General features: G+C 37.7%; 1 protein-coding gene across 4 annotated transcripts in view; it reads left to right on the top strand.

Annotated features, from left to right (window-relative positions):
• Nucleotides 1–23,451, top strand: part of UBAP1 (ubiquitin associated protein 1) — an 88,051-nt gene that overhangs the window by 48,455 nt on the left and 16,145 nt on the right. For 2 of the 4 annotated variants that reach the window (XM_004372328.2, XM_023727540.1), the window contains exons 2-4: nucleotides 10,358–10,398; nucleotides 17,021–17,145; nucleotides 20,787–21,719. In XM_004372328.2, coding sequence (XP_004372385.1) covers nucleotides 10,365–10,398; nucleotides 17,021–17,145; nucleotides 20,787–21,719 — 1,092 coding nt within the window. In that variant the 5' untranslated portion in view covers nucleotides 10,358–10,364. Of the gene's footprint in view, nucleotides 1–8,089; nucleotides 8,127–8,973; nucleotides 9,169–10,357; nucleotides 10,399–17,020; nucleotides 17,146–20,786; nucleotides 21,720–23,451 lie in introns of those variants that run through there. The other 2 variants (XM_023727539.1, XM_023727538.1) reach the window with 2 other exon arrangements.

Genomic DNA, 23,451 nt, shown 5'->3' with positions numbered 1-23,451 from the left:
CATTTTTGGTTTTACAACTTCTTGAAATTATTTTTCTCCCAATCAATGTTTATTCACAATTTAAAAAATTAAATTGGTAGGTTTAATGTAAGATTTCCTCTTGAGGACATTGTACTCTTATTCACTAAACTCTGAATCACACTGAAAAGAACATTTATAATGAATTTTGAAGAACTGGTAAAATACTGACTTGAAATCTATAATTGGCTAATGATTTTGTGTCATGACTTCCCATTCTGACTTTTTAACTACTCCGAACTTTCCTATTCTGACGTTACATAAGTCCCACAGGCCTTAGGAGTTCAGATTATTTATTGGTAACTGCAAGGAATCATTGTTTTGTCTAGTTGCATTTCAAGTTTACATATTAGTTAGCATTATATAATTGTCTATCATATTTTCAATAAGTTTGAGGGCAGAGGGCAAGAGGATATGAAAAGGCTACCCCTGCTAAAGATTAGATACTGTGCTAGATGCTGGGAGGATTAAGAGGAGAAGAGAATCCAGGAACATCTTTGTTTGAATTTTCCTTGGTCTGCTTTGGAATTAGCTAGAGTTCTTACAAAACCAGACTGGGCCAGTAATTTGCCTTGGCAATGCTATATTATCTTCATATGTATTATTTGTCGCTTTTTTTATTTTAGCAAGTTGATATTCAGCTATAATCAATTTTTATTAAACTAGGAGCGGCTGGTGGATTCAAACTGGTTAGCAGCCAAATGCCTAACCACTTTGCTACTAGGGCCCCAGTGTGAAATTAGCTTTGTATTGAGTCAGTAGTTGCTTTTCTTATAGCCTTAAGTAGACCATATGATTAATAATGAGTAAAATCTCAGTTACAAGTTAAGAGTAATTCAGTTAGTAAGAAAACTTGTGCATTACAGCAACTTTTTTTTTTTTTTATTGTATTTCAGGTGAAGGCGTACAGAACAAATAGTTTCTCATGAAACAGTAGTACACATATTGTTTTATGACATTGGTTAACAACCCCACAACATGTCAACCCTCTCCCTTCTCAGCCTTTTTTGTTTGGTGAAAATATACATAGCCAAAGATACACCATTTCAGAAATATCTACATGCACAGTTCAGTGACATTGACTACGCTCTTCCAATTGTGCTGCTATTCTCACTTTAGGTGAAGGCTTGCAGAACAAAGTAGTTTCTCATTTAACAATTATACACATGTTGCCCTATGACAGTGGTTAACAACCTCACAACACATCAACACTATCCTTATTCAACCTTGGTTCCCTATCACCAGCTTCCTTGTCCCCTTCTGCCTTCTGGCCCTTGTCCCTGGACTGCTTTACCTCATTAGTCCCATTTGGTTTTATGGGGCTGTCCATTCCCCGGCTGAACAGTGAACATCGGAGATGACTTCACCACTGAGCTAAAAGGGTGTCTGGGGGCCATACTCTCGGGGTTTCTCCAGTCTCCTTTAGGCCAGTAAATCTGGTCTTTTTTTTGTGAGTTAGAATTTTGTTCTACATCCTTCTCCAGCTCTGTCCAGAACCCTCTGTTGTGATCCTGGTCAGAGCAGTCAGTGGTAGTAGCCGAGCACCATCTAGCTGTACTAGACTCAGTCCGGTGGAGGCCTTGGTAGCTGTGGTCCATTAATTCTTTGGACTAATCTTTTCCTTGTATCCTGTTCTCTTCATTCTCCTTTGCTCCCGAAGGGATGAGACCAGTGGAGTATCTTAGATGGCTGCTCACAGGCATTTAAGACCCCAGATGCTACTCACCAAGGTAGAATGTAGAACATTGTCTTTACAAACTGTGTTATGCCAGTTGAGCTAGATGTTCCCCGAGACCATGGTCCCAGCAGCCCTCCACCCAGCAATTCAGTCCCTCAGGGAGTTTGGATGTGTCTATGGAGCTTCCATGACCTTTCCTTATACAAGTTGTGCTGATTTCCCCTGTGTTGTGTACTGTCTCACACTTCACCCAAGATACCACTTATCTATTGCCTATTTAGTATTTCCCCCCACCCCTCTCATCCCTGTTAACCAGCAAAGATTGTTACATTTTGTGTGTGAATAATCTTTTTCTAATTTTTTTCATAAGTTGTTTTAAGTGTGTAAGGCGTATAAGGTGTGTAAGTATACCAGTTTGCTGGTAGGTAGAGTATTTGGAAAATGGTTTACCCTCTTACAAGTTGTATTCAATTCACCACCCTTTCTTGCTTTTTCTGCGGGCTGGCAGTATATAAAAGTATGTTTGTTTTTTTATAATCAGACTTATTCGAGATTATTATTTTATTTGTGGTATAGGAAAATGGTTTCCAGACTTCTGTTTCATGGATCAGTAAAATTAAAAAGGAAAAGAAAATTGAGGGATTTTTAACATAAAATGGTTGCCAACTTTTTATTTTGCCAGTAAAGATATATTTTTAGAAGTTACTGTGTATATAGTAACTGATAATATTACTTATCCTGAATACTGAATATTTAATTTGAAAAATGTAACTATTACACATGATTTAAATAAAGTTACTTATTACTGCCTTTCTGATTTTCAAAGTCAGAAATTGTTGACACCAATCTTCCCGGGGCTCTTCCCCGACATCCTCACTGCTGATTTTTTTTTTCCCCACTTGCCTCCCTTCCTTCCTGTCTCCCTCCCCTCCTTTGCTATTTCATTAAAAAATAATTTATTGGGGTGAAATTCACATAACATAAAATTAACCATTTTAAAGTGAACATTTGAGTGGCACTTAGTATGCTCACAATATTGTGCAACTGTCACCTCTGTCGTGTTTCAAAACATTTCCATCACTCCAGAGTAAACCTCTTAAACGTTAAGGAGTTTCTCCCAACTCCCTAACCCCCAAGCCCTGGCAGCTACCAGTCTGCTTTCTGTCTCTATGGATTTATCTAATCTGGGCGTTTCACACATATGAAATCATACGGTCTTTTGTGTTTGGCTTCTTAGCATTATGTTTTTGAGTTTTGCTGAATAATATTCCATTGTAGGTATATATAACATTTTGTGTATCCCTTTGTCAGTTGATGGACATTTGGGTTGTTTCCACTTCTGGGCTATTATAAGTAATGTTTCTGTGAACATTTGTGTACAAGTTTTTGTGTGGCCATATGTTTCATTTGTGGACATATGTTTTTATTTCTCTTTAGAAATTGCTATTCTATTTTACATTCCCACCAGCAGTGTACGAGGGTTCCAATTTTTCCACGTCCTCACCAACACTTGTTATTATCTGTCTTTGATTAAAGTCATCCTAGTTGGTGTGAAGTGGTATGGGTTTATTTTTTTATTGAGATATTCATATAAGATGATCCAATTTAAAATGAACAGTTCATTAGCACTTAGTACATTCACACTGTATACAAGCACCACCTCTCTCTTCTTCCAAAATTTTCATTGTGATTTTGATTTGCATTTCCTAATACTAATGTCCATTTGCATATCTTTGAAGAACTATGACTATTCAAGTCCTTTGCCCCTTTTTTCCTTTTTTTAAATACTTTGTTGTTGTTGAGAATATACACAGCAAAACATACACCAGTTCAATCCTTTGCCCATTTTTCAACTGAGTTATTTATCTTTTTATTATTGCATTGTAGAGTTCTTTATGTATTCTAGAGAACACGTCTCTCATCAAGTAAATGATTTGTAAATATTTTCCTCCATTCTGTAGATTACTTTTTTATTGAATCTTTTTTAAAAATCAGGAATCTGTTTAGATTTAAGTGGAACTTTCTTGAAAAAGTTTCTGATGTCAGCTTGTTCTGGGGGTTGTTTGCAAAATTATTTATTAAATCAGAGGCTTAGCAGCCTCTCCAAAGCCGTTTACCTCTCAAAAACAGCTGCTGCTTCTCGAACATCTAATATCCCACATTATCAATAGATACTAGGATACAGAGTTTAAAACACATGTTTTCTGTTCCTGTGTGTGATCGTATTCACACATCTCATTGCTAGATGCTCAGGTACTGCTTCCTTCCCAGTGGAGATTTAGAAAAACAATCCTGATATGTGCCTTTGTAGCATGGTTGAGGCAGCCAAGAATCTGGTTTCTGGGTTTTAAAGGTCTCACTGTGTTGTTAAGATTTATGTCCATTATGGTGACCCTGAAACCCTGTAAGATCCTGTGAAATGTCTTCTGCACATTTAAGAAGGTTAAATCATTTTTAGAGTGGTTTGCTGGTTCTCTGAAAATTGATGATCCATATATTTCATAATTTTGTCTCCTTATTAACTAGAATATTAACCAAAATATGTCATCACTATATCATGTGGGAAAACTGAAACCTTTAAAGTTAAATTAATTAATTAAAACATTTACTATAGAATATTCAGAAACAGAAAAGTTTTAGAATAATTTCTACTCCACCTACCTAGAGGCAACCACTACAAATATTTATATTATGTATTTTCTTTCTTTCCATGGTTATTAAAAAAATATGGCTTATTTCTTCTGAAATCTGAGAATGCTTACTTTTACATAATACTTTTATCCTTAAAGGGGTTGTGCACAGCCTTTGTCTTTTTTAGTCAATGTTGTGGTCAAGTCCATAATGGTTAACTAACCAGTGACTTTCTTTGTATAATGGAAATGGCATAATAATTGTTGCTGTTGGCACTTTAAACTATCCTTGAATGACACTTGCTGGCTGCTAGGTCTTAATATGGGGAGACCTACACTTCTAGGGTCACTGAACATCAGGACAAATATATGCCCATTGCTACTTTTGAGATATGACTTTCTGCCCAAAGTAGGAAAGACAGATAAGTTGAGATGTAACCGGAGCTAGGGAAATGCCTCTATGAAATGACCTTGGCTAAGATACAATCCGGTATGGGCTGTTTCAGGTGGTTTGGTTTGTTTATTTGGCTGGTTAATTTTTTTTTTCCTTACTAAAGAGAGTTAATTTATCCACCCTCAGAGTATAAAAAAATAAATGATTAAATTTCTCTTTTACCAATAAGTGAAATTATTATAAGGAGCCCTGGTGGCAACAATGGTTAAGACCTCTGTTGCTAAGCCACCAGCCACTCCACAGGAGAAAAGACCTTGTGATCTGTTCTCCTAAAGATTTCAGCCTAGGAAACCATATGGTGGCAGTTCTGCTCTTGTCATATAGGGTTGCTAGGAGTTGGAATCCAACGGCATATAACAACAGCAACAAAATGTTTGTAAAGCCTATTTTGCTCATGATAGCTATTATGAAACTGAAAAGATGTCACTCATCTTTCTCTTTCCCTTTCTCTATACCTAATCATTCTTTAGTTTGCATGGTTTACCAGTTTTAGAGCTCCTTTTTTTTTCTTGGTAACAGCTTTGTTGATATAATTCACATACCATACAATTCACCCATTGAAAGTATACAGTGCAGTAGTTTTTAGTATATTCACAGGGTTGTGCAACTGTCACCACAATAAATTTTAGAATATTTTCATTACTCCAGAAAGAAATACTGTATCCTCTAGCCATGGTGTTTACATTTAAAAAACTGTTTTAGGCTTGTTCTGTGTTGCTAAGTTTAGAGGCATTTCGCCAGTTTAAAAGACATAATACTAAAATAATGTTTTAAGTTTATATTTTGAATTTGTGTCTCCCTTCCCTTCTGCCTGCCTGCCTGCCTTTCTTTTTTAAGGAATCTAAGCTAAGAGTTTATAAACCAGATTTACTTTTACTTGAATTTTTTTTCTTTTAAATTGGGAAGAAATCCATTGTCAAAAGCATACATATCTGAAAAAAAACCTTGTCATATCAGGCAGAAAGCATACTGTAATAGGGTTCTTCAGAGAAACAGACCAATAAGATATATATGCATATGTCTTGAGAGAGATTGAGATTGATTTTAAGGAATTTACTCACAAGATTATGGGAGCTGGCAGGTCCAAAATCCATAGCTCAGGGGACGGGCTGGAAACTCCTGAAGTCTTGTGTCGAGAATCTCTAGGCCAGGCTATGGGCTGGAAACTCCAGCAGGATGTCTATGTTACAGTCTTGAGGCTGAATTCTTTTCCTTTTGGAAGCCTCAGTTTTTGTTCTTAAGGCCTTCAAGGGATTGGATAGGCCAACCCACATTGTTGAGGGTGATCTCCCTGACTTTACTTAAGAGTCAACTGATTGTCAATATTAATCACATCAACAGAATACCTTCACAGAAACATCTAGACTAGTGTTTGACCAAAAGCTAGGCACCATAGTCTAACCAAGTTGACACATAAACTTCAACCATCACACATACTGATAGAATTTGGTGTAGCTATATAATTAGTTAAGTTATTTTGAGTTTTGACATATCCAAAATGACATTTCACTCTACTCGGATAGGTTAAAATAAACTATTATTGTTAAATGATTCTATTTTGATTTATCTGATTTGTGTGATGGATGTATATACTTTTTTAAAAGTTGAGGTATACTAAAATTCACCCTTTTTAGTTAACAATTCTGAGTTGTGGCAAACATATAGTCATACAACAAGTACTACACAGTTAAATATAAACCAAAAAAACCAAACCCGTTGCCATCAAGTTGATTTCCACTCATAGCGACCCTATAGGACAGAGTACAGCTGCCTCATAGGGTCTCCAAGGAGTGGTTGGTGGATTCAAACTGCCGACCTTTTGATTAGCAGCCAAGCTCTTAACCACTGCACCACTACGTTCTGTTACCTCAGAAAATTACCAAGTGCCCCTTCATAGTCAGTTTTTCCTGCCACTGTCAGACCCTGGTAGCTGGATTAGTTTTCTGTCCCTATAGTTTTGCCTATTTCATAATGTCATTAATGGAACCATATTATGTAGCCTCTTGAGTCTGGCTTCTTTCATTAGCATGATACATTTGAGATTCATCTGTGTTGTAGTATATCAGTAGTTCATCGCTTCTTGTTACAAAGTAGTCTTCTACTGTATGGGATGTATCACAGTGTATCTGTTCACCAGTTGGAAGGACATTTGAGTTGTTTCTGGTTTCTGGCAATTACCAATAAAGCTGGTATAAATATTTGCATGTTGTTGTTGTTAGGTGCCATCGAGTTGGTTCTGACTCATAGCGACCCTATGGACAACAGAACGAAACATTGCCTGGTCCTTTGCCATGCTCACAATCATGCTTGAGCCGATTGTTGCAGCCACTGTGTCAATCCATCTCTTTGAGGGTTTTCCTCTTTTTCACTCTTTACCAAGCATGATGTCCTTCTCCAGGGACTGGTCCCTCCTGATAACATGTCCAAAGTATGTGAGATGTAGTCTCACCATCCATGTTTCTAAGGAGCATTCTGGTTGTACTTCTTCCAAGACAGATTTGTTCGTTCTTTTGGCAGTCCATGATATATTCAATATTCTTTGCCAGCACCACAATTCAAAGGCGTCAGCTCTTCTTCAGTCTTCCTTATTCATTGTCCAGCTTTCACATGCATATAAGGCGATTTTTTTTGATGAATTGTCTGTTCACCTCTTCTGCTGGTTTATTTTATTGAGTTTGCTTTCTTATTATTGAATTTTGAGAGTTCTTTATACTGGATACAAGTCCTTTATCAGATAAGTTTTTTGCAGGTAATTTCTCCTAGTCTGTAACTCGTCTTTTCCAGTCTTTTCAGTATCCGTTGGTGAGTACCCACCCACTGCCGTCGAGTCAACGGCAACTTATAGTGACCCTGTTGCACAGAGTAGAACTGTCCCATAGGGTTTCCAAGGATGTAAATCTTTATGGAAGCAGACTGCGGTATCTCTCTCTCCTGGACTCGCTGGTGGGTTTGAACCCCTACTTTTTGGTTAGCAGCTGAGAGCTTTAACTACTGTGCCACCAGGGCTCCCCTTTCAAGAGTAGGCATTTTAAATTTTAATCAAGTACAGTTTATCATTTTTTTTCTTTTGTGGATCATGCTTTTGATGTTGTGTCAAAGAAATCTTTGAGATTACAAAAATTTTCTCTTACATTTTCTTGTGTTGTTGTTAGGTGCCGGCTCATAGTGACCCCATGTACAACAGAATGAAACACTGCCTGATCCTGCACCATCCTCACAATCATTGCTATGTTTGAGCCCATTGTTATGTTTGAGCCCATTGTTGCAGCCACTGTGTCAGTACATTTTGTTGAAGGTCTTCCTCTGCTTTACCAAGTGTCATGGATTGAATTGTCCCCTCAAAAATGTGTGTATCAGTTTGGGCCTTGATTCCCAGTATTGTGTGGTTGTCCTCCATTTTGTCATTGTAATTTTATGTTAAAGAGGATTAGGGTGGGATTGTTTAACACCCTTACATAAGGTCACATCCCTGATCCAGTGTAAAGGGAGTTTCCCTGGGGTGTGGCCTACATTACCTTTTTTTATCTTACAAGAGATAAAAGGAAAGGGAAGCAAGCAGAGAGTTGGGACCTCATACCACCAAGAAAGCAGTGCTGGGAGCAGAGCGCATCCTTTGGACCCGGAGTCCCTGCGCGGAGAAGCTCCTAGTCCAGGGGAAGATTGTTGAGAAGGCTGACACAGAAAGAGAAAGCCTTCCCCTGGAGCTGATGCCCTGAATTTGGACTTTTAGTCTACTTTACTGTGAGGAAATAAATTTTTCTTTGTTAAAGCCATCCACTTGTGGTGTTTCCGTTAGAGCAGCACTAGATGACTAAGACACCAAGCATGATGTCCTTCTTCAGGGACTGATCCTTCCTGATAACATGTCCAGAGTGTATGAGTTGTCTCACCGTCCTCGCTTCTAAGGAACATTCTGGCTGTACTTCTTTCAAGACAAATTTGTTCATTTGTCTGGCAGTCCATAGTATATTCAATATTCTTCGCCAACACCTTAACTCAAAGGCATCCATCAGTTCTTCGGTCTTCCTTATTCATTGTCCAGCTTTCACATGCATTTGAGCCAGTTGAAAATACCATGGCTTGGGTTAGGCACACCTTAGTCCTCAAAGTGACATCTTTGCTTTTTAACACCTTAAACAGGTTATGTCTCTTCTAGAAGTTTTATAAATTTTTTGTTTTTACATTTAGATTTATGATCTTTTTTAAGTTAATTTTTTAACAGCTTTATTAAGATATAATTCACATACCATATAACTCTCCCATTTAAAGTATGTAATTCAAACTCTTTTCACAGAGTACAACCATTTTCACAGTTATTTTAGAAGATATTCATCACCCCAGAAGGAAACTCCCCATCCTCCTGAGTTAGTTTTTCTATGTGGTGCAAGGTATGGGGGGTAGAGGTTTGTTTATTTTTTGCATATGAATGTCTGGCATCATTTATTGGAAGGACTATCCTTTCCCCATTGAATTGCTTTTGCATCTTTGTTGAAAATCAGTTGGCTGTATGTGTATGAGTCTGTTTCTGGACTCTGGTCCATTGATCTATGTTCTATGTTTATGCCGTTTTCATACTGTCTTAATTACTGTAGTTTAATAGTAAGTTGAAGTTAGGTAGTAAATTCACCAACTTTGTTCTTTTTCAAAATTGTTTTAATGCTTTTATTTCCTTTGCCTCTCCATGTAAATTTTAAAATCAGCTTGTCAGTTTCTAAAAAAAAAATTCTGTGGTGATTTTAATTTGTTTTTAGTAATTTTCACAAGATGAGTGCAGTGTACTTGCCTTTTTTTTTTTTACTGTCAGTAAAAATAGATCATTTTCAATATGATGAAGACTGATGGACACCATGCAAAATAAATTTATGTAGCTAGTCTTAATTTTTTTTCTGCTGTGTCTTAGGTTAAAGGTATAAACACCATATCGAGAGATAAACTTTGAGGTTAAAGAGCTCAGATTATTTTATTTGTTAAGGAAAGAACTTTCTGCCTACTTATGTAGTGACTGAAAGTGTAAGGTAATGTTAAGCTCGATACGTGGTTTTTCCCTTTTTTAAAAAATTCTGTACAAAATTTAAGAGATACAAAAGGTTATATATTGTTCATTTTCCCTTTCAGAAATTTCATTCTTAATGGAGTTAATTTCCAGTAAAAGGCGTGTATTTGCTTAACTGAATAAAATGGGATATTCTTCTTACTGTTATATTGAAATAACTAGTTTACATCAGGAGAATGTGTACTTAGTAATTTTTCCTTTTGGTAGCATATAAATTGGTCAGTGTGCTAGTGGCTAGTCATGTAAATAGCTAGTATACTATTCCTCTAATATTTTTCTTTCCAAACATGCCAGATTATAGAAATGCTTAATTTTTGTCTAAAAAGTTCATTCTCCCCTTTTTCTGTCTTTTTTGTTGCTTTGAGATTGTGAAGTATGAGGACTATGTTAGTCTTGGAACCATGGCCATTGATTAGAACATATGGTCTTCTGGTTTCTTTTCTGTAGTCTCAGTTTTCTTATAATTAGTTGTTTGTATCTCTTCAAGGCATCATGTGCCTAAGAAGTATTTCCTTGTTTTTCAGGTTCTAAATGGCTTCTAAGAAGTTGGGTGCAGATTTTCATGGTAAGTAGACTTGTTAGATATCACAGTTTATGATTTGATCAGAGAATTTGAAATCACTTAGTATAGTTTAAGTAAGTGCTCCTTTTAGTCTCTTTAAATGAGCAGCTTGAGAAAAAGATGTGCAACACTATAGCATAAACATTCCAAAGTGCTCAAGTGATATCAGAAAGGCAGATCTGAAGTTGCCTCTGGATCACTGTTGCAAGGAATAAGAAAGGACACAACCAAGGGTAGAGGCAAGGCCTAGGGAGAGAAAATGGCAAAAATGAAAATTTTAAATTTATGATCTTATTTCAAAAGATAAGCTTTCTATTGTGAATCTTTAGGAACTCCTTTTTGATTGGAGCGAAAGTAACTTGGACCCCAGGTTCTGTGTTGCAGCTAAACAGTCCAGAGAGATTACAAATCTGAAGTTGTCTCATTCAATAAAGACTTGTGGTTTAGAATTTCCCCCACCTACTTACATTCATAACCAAAGTTTTATTATTTAAATGAAACTTTCTACCTGGGTAAAATTTAGGGAATAGATTTTGTCTTTCTCGCTCAGGCTCGTTTTAAGAGGGCTTTTTGTATTTGCAGAGCTCCTAGTTGAATTTCAGCGGCCTCAGTTGAGATTCTGGACTGAAGAGTCTTCTTTTTAGATATCATGTAATATTTAAGTAATAGAAATTAAGAGGAATAAGTGGAGAACATGTAATAGGCCATCTTGCCTGGTGTCTGAGAGTCGAGTTCAGCCTGGCTTCATAGGGCTGAAAAGTAGAAAGCCAGATAACTAAGGCTACTCCTCTCTCCCTCTCTCAGGAAGCTAGATCGCTTTTCTTCACTGCTTTTCTTTGCATGTCTACTCCATTTTTATTCTTCTGTTTATAGACTTGCTTTCTGACCTGCTTAGCAGAGTGCACAGGGCCGTTTGCCCATCCTCGTTACCTCGTTATGGTGCTGCTTGCCACTTGATCTTTCCATTTAAGTGGCTAGCATCATCTAGCTAGAGTTTTTATGTCTTTTGATTTGCATCGCCTAGGTTTTGAGCCTTTTTTAGTTCCCCCTCGTTTAGGTATTATCTGACTGGTCCATTGAGTGGGGTGGGATAGTGGATGTGTATGTGTAATTTTTCTAGGGAAATTGGGGTATGGACAAGGAGGTAATAACTGTTGTAATGACTAGATATTAAAATACTTTTTTTCTGTTTAAATATTTGAGGCTTGCCAGGTCTTGTGCTCCAAGGAGTCCCTGGGTGGCATAAATGGTTAAGCACTTGACTACTAGACAAAAGGTTGGCAGTTCGAACTCACCCAGAGGTACCTTGGAAGACAGGCCTGGTGATCTGCTTTCGAAAGGTCACAGCCCTGTGGAACAGTTCTACTCTGTACACAGGTCAGAATCGATTCGACATCGACTAACAATAATAGCAACAGGTCTTGTGCTGTACTGTCTTATGACTAACATTTGATTTACTTTCAAGTTCATTCTTCTCAACTGCAGTTGAACCTCTTCTTCATATCCATAAATAACAGAATAAGAGATATAAACGTTACTTCTTAAAGACATTTAAAAGTAGTATCCTTAATGTTGTTTAAATTGCATACTCTTAGCACAGTGTAAGTCAGGCCTTTCTTGAAGCCTGGTGCTTTATTCTTTAAAATGTCAATCTTCTTTAATTTTTAACTCATTTTCTCTTGTCTAACAGAAAAATATTATTTTCCAGAAGTGACTTTTAAAGTGTTTTAAGAAATGTTTGAACGAACAAATTACTCTTTTTAATATCTAGAGGAATACCTTAAGATTCTAGTTAGGAAAATATAGGTCTGTATAATAGAACTTGATAAAACTTCCTTTTTAAAAGCCGAGCTGTCTCATTTATGTCCAGATAGCTAACTTCTAGAGAGGTTCATTTTGCTTTTGGTTTAATTTCTACTAAGAGATTGAAGTACTTTTTCTGCTGAGTTGTCAGAAAAGGCATTTTATTTTAGATTGTTTTAAAAGTTGATCAGCAGTTGTTTTATAGTGTAATGTAGAGAAGACCATCATTCTAGTAAGTGTAATGTATCTTTTTTCCCCCTCTGGCTGTTTCCAGTATTTTCTTTATGTCTTTGGTTGTCAACATTTTGACTGTGATGTGCCTTGATGTCGTTTTCTATGTGTTTATCTTGCTTGGAGTTAGCTAAGTTTCTTAGATCTGTGAGTTGATGTCTTTTATAAATTTTGGAAAATTCTCAGCCATTATCTCTTCTCATACTTCTGCCTTATTCTTCCTCTCTTCTCCTTTTGAGACTTCAGTTATACATATATGTTAGACTGATATTATCCCAGAGATCTCTTAATACTCTGTTCCTTTTTTTTTTTTTTTTTTTTTAATCTTTTTCTCTATGTATTAGTTTGGTTAAATTTCTTTGGACCTAAGTTTACAGTCTTTGATTCTTTGCTGTGTCTTCTGTTTGGCATAGCCTGGCTTATGAAGCATCAAAAAATTTCTTTACTGAATCTGTATTTTTTATCTCTTGAATTTCCATTTGTCTCTTTTTTGTATTTTCATCTCTCTACTAAAATTTACCATCTGTTCACAAATGTTCACCTTTTCCGTTAGATCCTTTAACATATTTATTTTAGTTATTTTAAAGCATCCTGTCTGATAATTCCAGTATCTTGGCCATCTCTGGGTTTGGGTCAGATGACTTGTTCCTCCCTTTATTATGGATCTCATTTTTTTGCTTTTTTGTGTGTCTTATAAATTTTGATTGAATGCAAGACCTTGTGTATTAAAGAGTTGACTTTGTAGAAGTCAAAAGCTTGTATTTGTTGTTAGGGTAGAAGTGACATTTTCTTGTGACTTCACATCCTACAGCAGATACCTGTGTGTTGGTACTTGCATGTGTTATCTGACTTAATACCTAATAATAATGGAATTATAATTTCTTACTTAATTTTAAGTTTGATCTGCCCTACTCTTTTTCACAAACCTTAATTTGAATCCTTTCACAGTAAAACCTAAATTAAGCATAATCCCGTTGCTACCCTCTATCAGAAATTTCTCTCCCTACTTAGAATTGTACCTTTTTTCAGAAAAATAGGCAGATCACAAGATCATAAGCATGTCAGCAGTTTAGAAAGAAATGAAGCATAAGGAAGCCTTCCCAGAATTCATCCTGAGTCATCACACATTCAGCCCAGTCTCTTCCACCAAGGCACAATGTAGAACCTGACTCCAAGCAGCTGTCAGAGCCACAGTCATCAGAGATGCACTTACTTTCTTTTTCTGAATTGAACTTAGGAAAATGGCTCAGACATTTTAGAAAGTTTTTTAATAATAAGAACTGAAACTACAGAGTATTTGGGGTGAGCCAGACAATTGTCAATCACAATGTTTAATTCCCTGGGCCTTGTGCTTGAGTTTTTATTGAATCTGTTTAAAAAATAAAATATAATTGTATTGAGAGACAAGAGAAATTCATATTTTTAAATAGATGTTCTGATGTGTTGGGTAAAATTTGATAGTTCCTAGGTGGCAGTTCGAATCCACCAGCTGCTCCTTGGAAACCCTACGGGGCAGTTCTACTCTGTCCTGTAGGGACACACGGAATCTACTCGATAGCAGTGGGTTTAGGTTTTTAAGGCATAGTTGGCTACATTTGGAAAAAAAAAAATTCTTTGTAACCCTCACATCATCATTGTTAGTTGTATTATAGTTGTCTATATCCATTATTGAAAAGATTTTTTTTTTTTTTTTGGTTCCCATTCTTTGAATGTTTTTTTGCCGTTTATACCCTCCCCCTGCCCCTCCTCCAGTAATCACACAACTCATTTCCTTTAACAAAGTTTAAGGGACTAAGACCCAGAACGTTTAGGGGAAGTGCTGAATCACCTTGGGTTGGCTTTGTTAGTGAAAGGGAACTGCTAATGCAGGGAAACAGCAGTTGTTCAAAGGTATTTTACCTGATCTTGTCTGTCCGTAAGCCAGGACCTAGTTCCATTTCTGGAATATAAGTTGTTAGTGTATACTACACTGTACTGGTTTCCTAACTGAAAGTTAGGCAAGAAAACCAACTGAACAACTTTTCTTGAAGAATCTTCTCATTTGGCTTAGATATCTTTAGAATAGTATCTTTTTGTAGATAGTTTCCCATCTCTCAACTCTCCACTCGTTTCTACAACAGACTTGCTGTTTAAGAAAATTTTAGTTAGTATTAATGTGCGTAGGTTTTCTTATTTATACATCACGTACCTGTATTAGTGTTATTATCGATAGGATTTTTTCTAATATGTGTATTATCATATAATTAACCTACATATGAATACTTTACATTTTCTTAAGCAAAAGACTTATTTTTGTGATTGTTTATAACTGGCCGAGGGTATTAGTTTTATGAGCAAGCTGTGATGGCACCTGGTACATTTTTGTGGCTGTCCAGAATCTTAGAAATGTACTGGAATCTTGCACGAGTACTAAGTATTTTCATGGCTAGACTTGGCATTTTTGGTAAATAGTTTTGAATTTTAATAAATATTAATTAAATGTGAGTTGAGGTAGAGGTGAGAGTTGAGTACAAAAGAAGTATAGGGCCATGTCTTTATTATTTGTTCTTCATTCATTAAGTAAATATCACCTGCCAGACATTTGCTAGGCTTGGGGGATATAGATTTGAAACACTTATCCCCTATTTAGAGTCACTCAGAGTCGCATAGGGGTAGGATAAGGAAACAAACCACTAACGATACAGAGTGGTAAATCCTGAGACGGTGGTATGAACTGGTTGTTCTGAGATTGAGAATGTGGTTGTTCTTGACCTCATTCTTAAAGAACTAGAAATAAATAAGGGTGGGGATATGAATAGACAATGCCAGATGAGAAAGCAGCAGGACCATCTTGGAAAATTTCCTAGGTTGCTATTAATTATTAATGGTTATGCCCCTGAAAAGTTATTGAATTGAACACAGTTGTGGCTTTATTTTGTTAGCCAAGTGAGAGATAGTTAAAATGTTTTAATTTTGTCTAGAAGTTAGAAAAGAGACTTCTCCCCCCAAGCGTAGGAGAAGTAGCCTTCTTCCTGCTGGAGGGTTTTAGGTGTATCAGACCATTACACCTCAGGAAATAGGGAATGATGACAAGATTACAAATATATTCTGACCTTGATAAAAGTCTTAACATCTACAGAGTTCATCATGGAAGAGGTGTAATTGTTTTAGTCTGTGTCCATGGACACCCAAGAAAATACACTAACGTGAGGCTAAGAAGTAAGCCATAATTTACTAGCTGCTAATATTAAAAAAGGAAAAATTTAATTTATCAACTAAGTTTCATTGTCACTGATAGTTCTGCCAGTAAGTTAGCCCTAGACTTGGTTCAGAAAAGTAGCCACGGTCTACTTTAGAGTGTACAGCTAGTGAGAGTCATATACAAGAAGCACTTTTATTTTAGCTGACTGCGTAAGTAGATGATGGACGTCCTGGTGTTTCAGTATTAGTCAGTTAGGATAAGTAAAGAACATTTAGGTGGTTAAAGCAGTTTGGTTGTATATGTATGACTTTTGTCTTCTAATAAGCCTATTCAGATTCCCATGGCACGTTGCTTCTTAAATATTTCTACACTTGCTCCAGAATGTAGTGTTCTTTTTTAAAATCTAGAATAACTCTTCGTATTAATTCAAAACTGATTCTTTCTAAAGTAAACAAATCCTAATCAAGGAGGTTGTGGGGAATTTACCATCAACCCAACAGTATTTATTAAATGCCTGATAGTGCTATAAGCTTTGAGAATACATCATTGAACAAAATAGACTTAAATACGTAACTGCAAGGAGCTTATATTCCATTGGGCAAGTCAGACAGTGTAATAAAAAAATAAATTATAGGTTAGAAGATCATAATGCAACTTACGAAGGTCATAAAAACAAAAAAAAACAAACCCACTGTCGTTGAGTCCATTTGGACTCATAACAACCCTGTAGGACAGAGTAGATACTGCCCCATAGAATTTGCAAGGCTATAAATCTTTACAAAAGCAGACGGCCACATCTTTCTCCTGTGGAGCGGCTGGTGGGTTTGAACCACCCACCTTTTGGTTAGCAGCTGAATGCTTTTAACCACTGCACCACTGGGGCTCCTTTGAAGGAGGAAAAATCGATGGCAGTTTGAGAGCACTGAGGTGAGGGTAGGTCAGTAATTTTAATTAGGGTGGTCAGGGCAAGCCTCACTGAAAAAACGACATTTGAGCAAAGTCTCGAAAGTGAAGGAGTTAGTCATGTGAATCCCTAAACGAAAACATTCCGGATAGAGGAAGCAGCCAGTGCAGAATTTTTGAGATGGGAATGTGCCTGTCATGTTTGAGGAATAGAAGGGAGGGCATTGTGACCGTGTTGAGTGAGCCAGGAGACAAATGACTAGGAGGGGAGGGCAGAGAGGTAATGGGTTGGGGGGGTGGGGGCCGTCTTTTTCCCACTGTGAGTACTTTGGCTTTTATATTAAGTGAAATTGAAAATAAACTCTAAGATCAAGTATGTTCAGGAGAAGGTAAGCAAGCAGAGAAGGAAATCTTGGTAACTTCTAGTTTTAGGATAGCACAAATTACTATGAATCTATAAAACAAATAATAAAGTTCTTCGCTCATATTTTCTATTTTTGATTGTAGGGACTTTCAGTTACCTTGATGATGTTCCATTTAAGATAGGAGACAAATTCAAAACACCAGCTAAAGTTGGTCTACCTATTGGCTTCTCCTTGCCTGATTGTTTGCAGGTTGTCAGAGAAATACAGGTAAGTGGTAATTTTCAGTTAAAGTTTAGTGCACTTAAAAATTGAGAGTAAGAATTTGATGTATAATGAAATGGAAAAGGTCATTCTCATATCTCTTATTTGTGTTTCTTATAGCTCTTATTACTGTCTGGCTCATGTTTTTATACACATACATACGTACACATGTTTATATATGTATATATATATACATTCAGAGATTGTATAATCTGTTAGATTGTGTATTCCTGGAAGTCTGTGCCTTGCCCAAAGCTAATCCCCATTGCCCGCCTTAGCTTGCTCTTTTCACTCTCTCTGTTTGTCCTCATTGTGTTCTCAGTCATTCAAGTTAGATAATCTTTTTCTCTCTGCCATATCTCTCGCCTTTGCCACTCCAGTTCACTACCTTATTTTTCACCTGGGCTATTGCTTTCACCTGGCCCCTCTCCTTAGCAGCATTTTCCTTCTGTTTTTCACATTGTTTCCAGAATAATACTCCCAAATTAAGGTTTTAAATTGTCACATCCCTGTTCAAAAACTTTAAGTGTTTCACCAGTCCTTATTGAATCAAGTGTAGACAAGGTATTAACAAAGCACCTTAGTGCCTCATCTCCTCCATGTTTGCCGCAAACCAATCTGTTAACATATTTTATACATTACCTGTCTGGGCTTTTACTCATGAGCTGTTTTCTCCACCTGGAATACTCTTCTGTTTCTCACCATACTAAAAATTGTTTGTCTGTTAGAATCTATTTACTCTCCTAGATTGTGCTTAAATGCCACCTCTTCAGTGACTTCTTTCTCAACTCTGTGATCTTTAAAGCTCAGTTATACATAAATGTATAGAATTACTTCTTGAAAGCAGCACGTAGCCCTGCCTTAGGTGATTCCTTTTCTTCCTTCAGTACACGTTTATTGAATCCCTGCTTTTGGCAGGCTCTTTGCTGAGTGCTGAGGATAGAAGTAAATGTCATAATCCCTGTCCTCAAGGAGCTTACAGTTTAGAGGAGTCACATAGAAAAACAGGAAAGTACAGTACTCATTCAAACACTTCTTCGTGTGACTTAAGAAGATATTTTTAAATACAGCTTTTTGTTTCCCTGATGACTAATGATGTTGAGTATCTTACATATTTTTGAATATTGAAATTGGTATTCTTTTCATGTATAGAGATTTTAGTGGGTCAGAAGAGGTGTAAATTTGCCTTATAAATATTTCTTTGTTTTATTTGCCTGATAACCCTTTTATGGCAATAACAGATATTCATTAAACACCTCTCTGTGTGCGGTATACTATTAGCAATAAGATTAATAAAATGCTCCATCTTGTTTCAGTGATCCTCATTCACTGCTTTGTTGATTCATTCAGGAAACTTGTTTTGAATCACAAAGTGTTGCCTTTTTAGACTTTGCTGGGAATTTTCTATATATTTTATCAGATACCACTCACTATAAATGAGATCAAGGCTATGAGCTTCATTCCTTTGTGGGCCAGTTGAGTTTTTTTTGTAGTCTAATTATACATGACATCCTTAAACTTTGGTTACCCGAAGTCTCCATAGGAAATTGGCTGTGGTATTGCTGCTGCCAACCCACCCACCCCCTGCCCCCGAGAACAGTTATACCTAGAGCCCTAGATAGGTGGCTTGACACTTGCTGTAACTTTGTCATATTTGCCCTTGTGTGATAGTACAAATTCAGTTTCTGAGCTAAAATTCCAGCAAAGTGAGCCAATAAAACATACATGGCTTTTGTGCCTAGTGTCCCAAAGCTTCCATTGAATGTGGTGATGGGTGAGAGGTGGCTCTTAGTGTCATGGTTTATAGCACATTCTGGTGTCACTCATACATGGACTGGAATTGCCATCTAATAGCTATATAATCTTGGACAGTTTTCTTAAACCCTCCTAGTCTCCATTTCTTCATCTGTAAAATGGGAATAATTTGCTTTTAAGGTTGTTGTAAGGATTAAATAAAATAATGCATTTATAATGCTTACTGTGGTTCCTGGTACTCCATGTTAGATGCCGCTGTTTGTTTGTTGTACTCTCAAACCACATTCTTATTTTTTTTGTTTAATATTTCTGATTTCTTTTCCTATATGTTTTTCTCTGTGTGCCAAGTGTTCTACATTACTTTGATAATTAGAAAACAAAAGCTCACAAAAGATTTTATTAAAAAAGGAAAGAAATTTCCAATTCTTCTTGGGAGTAGAACTTCAGAGGTCTGTGTTTGTAGGTATTGGGAAGCTGATTACAGCTTCAGTTTTTGGTGGAGGAAACCAGTACAAAATTGGGTTTCTTCCACAGTTAAAAGCAGCAGAGCTTTTTTGCCCAGTGCTGTTTTTTCACTGTTGCCTTATGCGGTGATCCTTCCTGGGGCACAGCAACTGGCTCAGAGATTTAAGTGAATTTCTTGACATGTGCATTTCTAGGCTTTTCAGGTTTGAAGGCTAGCTTGTTTGAAGATGAAAGGCATGGAGATGACCAGAGACACTTTACTATGTTTCTTCTACTCTAAAACACTTGTCTCAGCATGATAGGCCTCTTTCCTCTCCTCTCTCTGTCTTTTTTTTACCTCACTGTATCTCCAACCCTGGAATTGGCACACAGACATTGTTTAGCTCTGGTGTTTAAGAGTGAACACCAAGGGTTTTGTTTTCGCCTGGCCTAGGTGAATTTTGCTGTATATATTAGGTGTGTTTCTTTTATGTATGCAAGTGAAGTTTTTAATTGAACTATCACTGTTAAGGAACCATGAAGCAGATCCCTGTGTAATTTGCTCTGTAAAGCTCAATTTGAATATATCTGGATTTCTTAATAAGGGTATTTCCTGCATTTTGAAGTATAACGTGTTTATTGTAATCTAGTAACAGTGGTTTAAGAGCATAGACTTTGTAGTCATACTGCCTAGGTTCAAAGCCAGACTCTACCACTTACCAACTTTATCACCTTGGACAAGTTATTTACCCCTTCTTATCTATAAAGTAGGAATAAAAGTAGTACCTACCTTAAAGTGTTGTTGAGAAAATCTAGAAAGTTAATACATGAAAGCTGCTTAGAATCACGCCTGACACATTTAAATGCTTCATAATTGTTAGCTGCTGTCATTACTGCCGAGGAGGTCATCTACTTAAGGCATTGTGCTAGATAATGGAGATCTAAGGAGGGTCTGTAGCCTAGTTGCTGCCCACAAGAGGCTTGTGATATGGTTGGGAAAGTGTTTAGAGAAAGACTAAAACAGCATATGATCACTTGTGCCACTATCAAATGATTGAAAGAGATAGATTCTGTAAGAGTTCAGAGGAAGGACTTGGCCTTCAGGAAGGTGTCTGAGTTTTTTCTGATGAGCATTCTAGGAAAGGAAATGGCCTAAGGGGAGAGAAGTAAGGGAAGTGACAGGGTACATTTGGCCTGGTATGTAGGATAAGAGGTGATGGGATATCCTTCTAGTTACTTTCTAGAAGTAATCTGGGAGCATGATTTGATTAAATAATATAAAGGGATTGGAAACCTTAGTTTTCCTGGATGGGGGTCATCCCACACACCTTAAATGCTGCCTTACCCAGTTTTCCTCTTGTGTAGAAGTGGGTGAAGAGAAAATGAGTGGGGTAGGGGAAGGTTGCTCACCTTGGTTCCTACCTCCTTTCTCTGCTGTCTCTTTGCAGTATGACTTCTCCTTGGAAAAGAAAACCATTGAGTGGGCTGAAGATATTAAGAAAATCCAAGAAGCCCAGCGGGAAGCTGAGCGCAAAGCTGAGGAAGCAGAAGCCACTAAAGTGAATTCTAAGAGTGGCCCAGAGGGTGATAGCAAAATGAGCTTCTCCAAGACTCACAGTACAGCCACAATGCCACCTCCCATTAACCCCATCCTTGCCAGCTTACAGCACAACAGCATCCTCACCCCAACTCGAGTCAGCAGCAGTGCCACAAAACAGAAGGTTCTCAGCCCACCTCACACAAAGGCAGATTTCAATCCTGCTGACTTTGAGTGTGAAGAGGACCCATTTGATAATCTGGAGTTAAAAACTATTGATGAGAAGGAAGAGCTGAGAAACATTCTGGTAGGAACCACTGGACCCATTATGGCTCAGATATTGGATAATAACTTGCCCAGAGGAGGCTCTGGGTCTGTGTTACAGGATGAGGAGGAGGTCCTAGCATCCTTGGAGCGGGCAACCCTAGATTTCAAGCCTCTTCACAAACCCAATGGCTTTATAACCTTACCACAGTTAGGCAACTGTGAAAAGATGTCGCTGTCTTCCAAAGTGTCCCTTCCCCCCATCCCTGCAGTAAGCAATATTAAATCCCTATCTTTCCCCAAACTTGACTCTGATGACAGCAATCAGAAGACAGCCAAGCTGGTGAGCACTTTCCATAGCACATCCTGCCTCCGTAATGGCACGTTCCGGAATTCCTTAAAGCCTTCCACCCAGAGCAGTGCCAGTGAGCTCAATGGGCATCATACTCTTGGGCTTTCAGCTTTGAACTTGGACAGTGGCACAGAGGTGCCAGCCCTGTCCCCCTCCTCCCAGACGCCTTCCCTCTCTGTCTTGTCTTTGTACACAGAAGAATCATCACCTCCAAATACAGGTCCCATGGTAAGCCTTTTAAATCTCCCCTAAATTAGACCTCCAAAGATTCTAAATTCTACCTAGCAGCTGCCACCATCATATTCTTTTCAAGGCTTAGGACATGACCAGATTGACCCTGCTTTGTGTAAGTATATACAATTCCAGTCATTTATCTGAGGACAAGAATGATTTGCTTTGAACCTAGCCCACATCATTTTGGTCTTTTCCTTTTGCAGAGATAATAATGTATGTTGTGTGAATGATATTTTCCTGACTAATTACATCATTCTTTCCTGTGCTGCCATGTCTTGTGTTGGTTTTTAGTGGCTTTTTTTGTACCTTTTTGCTTTTTCCTGTTACCTTTTTTTTTTAATATTTTATTGTACTTCAGGTGAAGGCTTACAGAACAGATAGTTTTTCATGTAACAGTAACACACATGCTGTTTTATGACATTGGTTAACAACCCCACAACATTTTAACCCTCTAAATACTCAACTTTTTTTTTTTTTGGTGAAAATACACATAGCCAAAGATACGCCATTTCAAAAATTTTTTTTAGATACACATTTAAGTGACATTGACTACGCTCTTCTAATTATGCTCTGTTACCTTTTTTTTTTAAAGCTTGTTTGGTACTCTTCATTATATCCTCTCCCTGCCCCTCTCCCCATCCCATTCTGCTCTGAAGTATGGTTCTTTCGTGTACCGTGGTTCCACTAGTTTGGGGTTGTTTCATCACACTGGGTGGTGCCTTAATAACTGGGAGATAGTTTGTACTGGAAGTCAAATCACAAGTTGGAAATTTGTTTTTAATCCAGCAGTTTGATCTTAAAGGGTTTGCTGACTGCCAAGAATTGTGCAGTTTTCTCCAAAGGAAGGGAGAGGGGAAGATGGTACTTGGGAACTCAGATTTACTATAGAAGGATGCATTAATACAAAAGTTGCAACTTGTATCATCCTGAAGAAAATTTCATGTTGTTAAAAAAATTGCATATACAGCATGGTTCCTCACCTTAGCTCTTGAGGTTGTTTTAGCAGCACAGAACAACACATTAATACATTCTGTAGTAGAAATCATAGACTTGAAGGATTGCATGCAGTTCAGTGAATCACTTAATATGTCCCTTCTAGCCATAGGCTTTGTAACTCTTACTGAATGACTGGGAGGGACTATGCAAATGAGCTGCATGTGGCCCACCAAGGGGATTGATATCTTGCTAATAATATAAATAAGGTGCATGGTACCCTTGTGGGGGTGGGACTGTGCAAGTAAGGTGTATGGAACCTTAACGAGGGGATTGGTCAGTTTTGCCATCCTGCTAGGCTTAAAATGAGCCATCCCAGAGGTGGGAAGGGAGGATCTCACTACCACTAAGAAAGAAGAGCCAGGAGTGGAGTGCATCCTTTGGACCTGGGATCCCTGCACTGAGAACCTCCTAGATCCAAGAGACAGAGGAGCTGTAACAGAAGACAGAGACGGCAGTGCAAGATGGCTGCAGTGAGGCTTGCTGACCCACAGAGCTAAGAGGTGTATCACTTGCTCAGGAAGGCCCCCAGCAGGGCCTGATGGCAGAAGCTCACAGCAGGGCCTGGTGGTAGCAATGCCCCAGAGGGCCCAGTGGCAGAAGGCCTCCAGCAGGGCCTGGCAGCAGAGGGTGAGAAGCTGTCCTGATTGAGGAACTGCATCCTGAGTTGTTACTATTACTTGCAAGTTGATCCCAATCCCGATTTGTACCCTGTTACTCCTTAATAAGCCAC

Source organism: Trichechus manatus, unplaced genomic scaffold, assembly GCF_000243295.1.
Source record: "Trichechus manatus latirostris isolate Lorelei unplaced genomic scaffold, TriManLat1.0 scaffold00016, whole genome shotgun sequence".
Lineage (NCBI taxonomy): Eukaryota > Metazoa > Chordata > Mammalia > Sirenia > Trichechidae > Trichechus > Trichechus manatus.
The sequence above is the reverse complement of the archived record's forward strand: the minus strand, read 5'-3'. Positions and strand labels throughout refer to the sequence as shown.